The 6,996-nt window shown below is 41.3% G+C and overlaps 1 protein-coding gene across 1 annotated transcript; it reads right to left on the reverse strand.

Moving 5' to 3' along the window:
* Window positions 1-3,186: 3,186 nt before the first annotated feature.
* LOC137276887 (major facilitator superfamily domain-containing protein 4A-like) lies at window positions 3,187-6,702 on the reverse strand. Its single transcript, XM_067808534.1, has 3 exons — window positions 6,637-6,702; window positions 5,439-5,724; window positions 3,187-4,523 (listed from the first exon to the last, which is right to left on the reverse strand). Exons 1-3 carry the CDS (start codon window positions 6,700-6,702, stop codon window positions 3,187-3,189), a joined length of 1,689 nt encoding a protein of 562 aa, XP_067664635.1.
* Between the last annotated feature and the right edge of the window lie 294 nt (window positions 6,703-6,996).

Here is a 6,996-nt window from a genome sequence, read left to right on the forward strand (position 1 = left end):
ACTCGCAAACCCTAATGGGATTCTGCAGAGTTGGCCGCGTTCGACGAATGCTCGGATCACAAATTCTGCTAACGACACTTGCCAATCAGTTCTTATTACCTGCTGTAAATGTCCAACTCATCCTCTTATGTTTAATTCTTACAAAACGAAAACATAAAATGGGTTAAGTGAAAATTAAAATTATAAGTACGATGGGGAACGTCTTGTGAGGAAATGTCCCAAATCAGTTTAGAAGACAGAATGCCCATTCCCATGATAGGTTCTGCAACTCTTGATTCCTGTCTTGCGTACGTTTGGGGTTCATTGGCTATAAATAAAATATGTCCCATTCGACTCTTTTCAGAGCGGAGCAGGTCAAGCCCAATTTTGTCAGTGGCAAACGGACATGACACAATCCTGTTTGTAAGTGTCTCCGATTAGCGCGCTGACAGGTGCCATAAATTCAACATGTTTCGGTGCATGTCGTCTGTGTATACTGTGAAATGAACAAGAAAACAGGTGAGTTACTGCTATAAATTCTGAGCAGGGATTTGGCTTGGAATCGAGAACTCGAAGACCCTAGCTCCAAAAGCACTGCTTCGATTTTTGCGCTGTATGTCTCATTTTATGTATATCTATTAGCTTGAAACGCGTACACGCTTTTAGTGGGATAGATACGGTGATCATTGTTGAATTCCCTTTCATTTCATATTTCGCCAAGATCTCGTTAATGACAGTGCATACCTTCATGACAGTTCTTGTGATTTCAGAAGCTTTTTCATGATTATAAAAGTGAATTAGAAGAGTGTCGTTACATACCCCTCAGATACGTCTGGCAGTGACCATATTGTCGTGCAAAACAGGAGTTCAGTGTGGATATGTGTATTATGAGTTAGTTGCTCACTGGCCACAGGGGGTACATGAGGTGATATACCCTCGATGTTTGTCTATGTGTAAACAAACGTTGAGGGTACATCTACCCACGGGTCCCGAAGGACCTGTGAACAACGTATTTATCTTACCGAACACCTTTATGTTAATTTTGAAATGTTTGAAGCAGGGGTACAATACGTTTTTGTAGTCATCGCTTGTTTTTGAAGAAGGCAAGAAAAACAGATTTAGAGTTATCTCCTTTCCAATGATTTGCATTCGCAAAACATCTGTAATTTCCGTGCATTATGCATGATTCAATGATTTTCGAGGTAAAGAATTACTACCGCGAAGTACCAGATGAGTTCGGCAGTCCCAGCAGAGTACATACAGTCTGTATAAATGTTACTCGCTAGTGAGCGGGGTATATTGAAAATAATATATAGAAGAGCTCTCAAGTGAGGTAAGATAACGCGTGATGTACACCCCTGAGGCAAACTTACAACCGCGGGTGACCTTGCCCATATAAAAATAACCCCCAAAGCGTTCGTTCACTTCCCGGTGAACATCAGTATGTCCCGTGAACTGGTTCGCAGTAGAGAGGGGTGTTACAGAACTGTCAATATTTAGCTCATATCCGTCTTTATTCACGTCAAGCATGCACTGGTTTCGTCAGATGATTAGCATCAATACATACAACTTCAATCCTTAAATACTGACAGTAGTTTCCGACCCCGTATGGACGCCACCTTGTCAGGTGTAGTTCATTTCCTGATGAACGTTAGTTTGTGGTATGAATACGTTGTTATTCCTGTGGAGAGTTGCATGAACTACATATGGGTAGTTCCTGAATGACTGATGACTTCATCAAATATAACATCCCTTTGGAATAGTAACATCATGCGACCATTAGTTAGGTCAAGTATATGTGACGGGTCACTTAAACGAAGCCTAACTCTGTAGTTACAGAAATTGCTAAATTAAATATTTTTACCAAATGAAATGACACAGCTTCACGCAGCTGCGACGCTGCAAGCAGTAATACGCTTCTACTACAGTTCAAACATGCATCAAAAGTTCACACAATGTCCATGTTGATCGATTTGCTGCATCCATTTGGTATGGATTTAGGTTCAGGTCCGCTGTTATCGGGCAGTTCCAGCATTATTAAGTTAACTTCATATCAAGTGATTGAAGCTGCCATTTTGCCGCGTTTGTAAAACCAAGAGACGTAACCGCTAAAGGAATTCGTGGGACGGACGAATTTGCGACAAAAGTAACAATCTGCAGTAAAATAGGCAACTTCAAATTATTACTTTTGGTGTTGTATGTAAGTTTTATTATGACACGTCACTTTAATGGATGATGGAAGGCGGAAGTGGTGAAGATGTTATAATATATTCATTCCATGTGTGAAATTGACGAGTGAGGATGTGATGCTGGCAAACCGTGAAACACGTAATCTCGGATTCAAACCCATTACTACTAGTCTCTGGCAAGCCAAATATGTGTCACCATGCACAGCAAACTCATCGTCTTGCTGATGCAGTTAATTCGTATTTAGGTGACCACAATTTAATGCGAGGAAATAGATATGTTGTGACTTAATCTTGAACAATAGACTAGACCGATTTTCGTCAGATACCATTGTGACGAAATGAGCATTGTGTTATAATTCTTTACCAATAATCCAAGGTATGTAACAGTGTCTGTTGCAGTGTGATTGTGTAATGTAGTCGATATGTAGATATGAACATGCCAACGGCCTGGCTTGTTTGTTCTAATGAAGTGTTTATCTCCAGGAAAACAGGTACACCATCAGGCAGATAAGAATGGCGTCAACTGTGTGTTCGCCACGTGTCAAGTGTTAAGATCGCTCCACCTGTCTCTCCATTACCTCTAAACAATCATGTCAGGATGCAGTATTGTCCACTCTCATGGTAACACGTTAGCAACTTCACAAATGCAGCAACAACCCACCCAACCTCAGGGACCATTGTTCACTCACAAAGTCTCATGTCATGGGTAGAAACAGTTCACTGTGTAAATACGCTAAATCCATGTACCATTACATTTACTGTCTAATTACTAAAAGTGTAAATGAATCATATCACGACAGTCGGATCCTTTTTCCTATGTTCCGCACATTTAGGATTATGTTAGTTTAACCACCTGTAAAATATATACATGAACTGAAAACAAAAGCCTGGGGATTCATTATATATTTTCTTCCAGTATATACACCTTATCGTTTATGGGTTGGAAATTCTGGACAGTATGCACTAAACTCTCTCTGGCTCTCTATGGTCTGACTCATTTTTGACACCATTTTTCGCATCAGGGTTGGGTTCGAATTTTGAAACCTTTACAACAAACCTGAACATTTAAAATCGTAAACATTAACACCATAAATATATTGATACCACAGAGAAGATACAAGAACGCAGTAGGCCCAATGTTCGAAAACAATATTCCTCCTAGAAACGGAAAGGCTAGGTTTCCCGAAGATGCTGAAATCCATGAAAGAGCTACAAGTTGTGGCGACATCCCGACATAGTCAGCAGCCCATGCCAACCCTGCACCCTCGTAGGGGCAGGAAAACACTCCCAACAGAACAGTGCTCGTCCATAACATGGACTCGTAATACGGCGCCAGGGATGTAAGCAGAACTGACGACACCACTAAGCCTACAAAATTGCCTATGATTATTTTAGCATGTCCCAACAGCGGTGTCAGTGCAGTGCTGATGATTCTGCCCAGGAGAGTGGAGATCCAATACACCGATGTCATGTATACCATTGTAGACTTCGGAAGGTGCAAGTTACCCTCAACACCGAAAGCTGTCAGATAAGTTGCAAATACTATTGTCAGTGCAGTAAGAGGGAGATAGGATAGAAACAAGACGGTGTAAAATATCACTTTGTGCATCTTTCCTTGAAGACCACCGCGTTCATTGCAAGCCTGGTTTTCTTCCTTTGTTACGCTTATAGACTCGGTGCAAGCATCCCGTTTCCACCAGAAGTAGAAAAAGGCTAATGAAGTTGGCAGCAAAACAAGCCCCATCACGATATAAGCACTACGTACATTGGTGTCACTTTCTGTACAGACCTCGGTTCCATTGTCCATAACTCCATGATTGCTTCGACATTCATCTAACGCACTTAATAGCGGGCAGCACACCGATGCCATATACTGCACATCTTCACCTGTTGTGTTGTAGAGTTGATGCTCTAGGGTGTCACAAGCCGTTTGCCAGTGGTAATAATCTCTATCACCGGCTTCATGTGTTAGATTCGATTTGCAGTCAACAGAGTTATATGACATAGAGTTCAGGTCAGCACATGGACAGGTGTGCAATATATTTACATCTATGTTATTAACACCAAACTGTACCTGGGTTTCTTGGGGGTCATTGGCTTCAAAATGTCGAGTAACATTCACACACACCTTCCCAACCAGAGCTAGATTTTCCACCGAGCATAAACCACTTTCAGAATCTAGTCCCGCGGTATTGCTGATGCCGGTAAAGTGTGCAACTTCTGATGTTCCACTTTGACATAAGAAAGGTTCCACGATCAACGGGGTGACGATGGCGCCCAAGGAACTGCCGACTAGGATGAACTGAAACGAAGTTCCCTTGTCCTTCCACAACTCACTGCACACATCCATCAGAACTATGAAAACAAAAGAAGATTAGTTAATATAAGCATTTACATCTGTACCGATGTAGGCGAGCATTTATGGATGTCAAATTCTTTATTTGAGGAACACGATGTTTTGAAGTGTATTGTTACTCCATTCTCTTTATGAAATTCTCGCTTATATATGTATTGCTTTTAAATGCCGTTCAAAGATTCTATGTAAATGCTTCTGATAGTCGCTTATATGTGCAAGATTTTCAAAGTTCATTTTCATATAAATTAGTAGACAAATGTTCACATAACCTCAGTAAAACAGAGACATGGAAAACCTACCCTTCTCCCATTTGCATTCTTCAGAATGTAAACTACACGATCATACTATAACACGAGCCACTATTTACAACCGTTCACTACACATTTCTAAGAAAGGGTGTAATGAGGTTTCAACCAAAATTTGACCCGTCAAGATGAGTGGTAGGTTAGACTTTCAGCAGCCCAAACTTCCCATAAAAGGCGACTAACGGGATCGAGTAGAGTCGCTGACTTGGATGACACGTGTCATTGATTTCCAGTTATGCAGGCCGATAACCATGCTGTTGATCACTGGATTGTCTGGTCCAGACTCGATTATTGACAGACCGTTGCCATATATTGCTCAGTGTTGCGTAAAACGTAACTCATTCACCCACTCACTCACTCAACCAAACGTTAATTAAACCTGACAATATACCATTTCCATGAAAGCAAGAATTCGATGTACGATTCCAAATGTGACATAAACATAAGTTTTAGGCAGTATTATCACATAGGTCTAATACTATGAAAAGGTGGGCGTACTACCGGGGACACATGTCACAAATACCAGGAAAGGCAAGTCAATTGTTTACACGTGACAAGGTAACATACCCCATCCAAACTCACAATCGTTGGGGAGCTTCATTTACTCACAACATGAAGGTATTCCCGAGATTAGTCCCACCAGTCCAAACATGACATCAACATAGATGAAATGTGGTACAAGTGGGATGACCGGAAATACTATCGACGCCATCAGTAGAGCAATTCCCAGCTGAAGACGCTTGTGTCCGCATTTCGAGAGTGCCAAAGCGAGGAACATCCCCAAAGTCTCCCCAATCCCGCTGCTGAGTGGTATGGTGGAGAGGGTTTCCAGGTCCTGTTTCAGGATCAGCTGCAGATCCAGTAGAGTGGGTCCCAGGATGGAGTAGTTGATGCCCTGGTGGAGACATGACAGAAGAGTACTTGTACTCTAAAGATGTTTATAGTCGTATCCCAGTTTACTTATCACAAAATGGTAACTCTTGACGGCTCTGTCCTGGATTTCTCTTGACAATAAACCTTGACGAATACAATCTCCACATCCAAATAATCTTGATTGGCGATGCACTTGCCCAGAATGTAAAACTTTGAAACAGACAGATCCCAACTTCAGTTTTCATTATATCCCACATCCTCGCCCCATTCGTGCACTAATAATTCATATGGCGCATTGTAAAAGTACGGACACGTCTTGTCAGCTCATCAATGAATGTAAGTGATCACGAGCGTTGGCCCCTGGATGGAGTAATTGATGTCCAGGAGGAGACAAAAATGGCAATCGAGAAAAAAAGACGGAGGTTGTTCGATACTGTATTCATTTACGTAAGATAATGGTTTCTATCCAGGACAAATATTACTCGAACTGCACTATTATCTGGGCCCCGTTTCAGGAAGCTATGGTAGTCCTGCGATAGCTTTGCGAAATGGGGCCCTGCTGGCTTACTGATATTAGACTCTTCAACGTTTTACATCATTTGCGTTTTCTCATATGTCATATGCTGAACAGCAAAAGAAACGCAAGTTTCGATGAAACCGAAGTCTCATAAAACTAACCGTTCATGTTTATGTCTTCCATTTAAGACTTTGAGTTGCATTGCTTTTGCTGCTCAGTATATTACTCAACCTGAGTGTGCGAAGATCCGGCTACGAGCGTCAAATCTAAAGACACAAAGTGAAAGAGAGACATCGAACAAAATGTACTGTACAATGTCATTAACTGAACGTGTAAATTACATATGATGGAACAAAACGGTAAAACATTATACCATACGAAGGATCACACTACAGAACATGCACACGTTATACTTACCACAATGAAAAAAGCCCATGTCATCCAAAATGTTTCACAGATCTTAGAGAAACGAGTAAGAGACATTTTCTCGGCTGATCTCGTTAAAACAGACCACTGTGTTTGACTTAAATAGTTCAATATTACAAAGAAATAGATGACGTAGTACAGCAGATGACACGGCATGCTGCACGTGTCCCTGAATACTAGTAAGTGGATCACACGGGGAAGTGTTCTCGAATGTATCCGTGCAAATGCATAACTGAAGAGGTTGGAGAACTCATGACACATTAGATCCTCTTTACAATGACTAAACGAATGTTGTTTTAGTGAAGTGGATCATACATATGCCAGTACACAACTGTACCTATTATATACCTT

Source organism: Haliotis asinina, chromosome 3, assembly GCF_037392515.1.
Source record: "Haliotis asinina isolate JCU_RB_2024 chromosome 3, JCU_Hal_asi_v2, whole genome shotgun sequence".
NCBI lineage: Eukaryota > Metazoa > Mollusca > Gastropoda > Lepetellida > Haliotidae > Haliotis > Haliotis asinina.

What these genes read in the sequence shown, in the direction of transcription:
- LOC137276887 (XM_067808534.1), bottom strand. Translation starts at nt 6,702, where the DNA reads ATGTCTCTTACTCGTTTCTCTAAGATCTGTGAAACATTTTGGATGACA. An exon ending in CATGGGCTTTTTTCATTGTG is followed by an intron (nt 5,725 to 6,636) that starts GTAAGTATAACG and finishes TGTCTCCACCAG; the next exon opens with GGCATCAACTACTCCATCCT. An exon ending in CTCGGGAATACCTTCATGTT is followed by an intron (nt 4,524 to 5,438) that starts GTGAGTAAATGA and finishes TTGTTTTCATAG; the next exon opens with TTCTGATGGATGTGTGCAGT.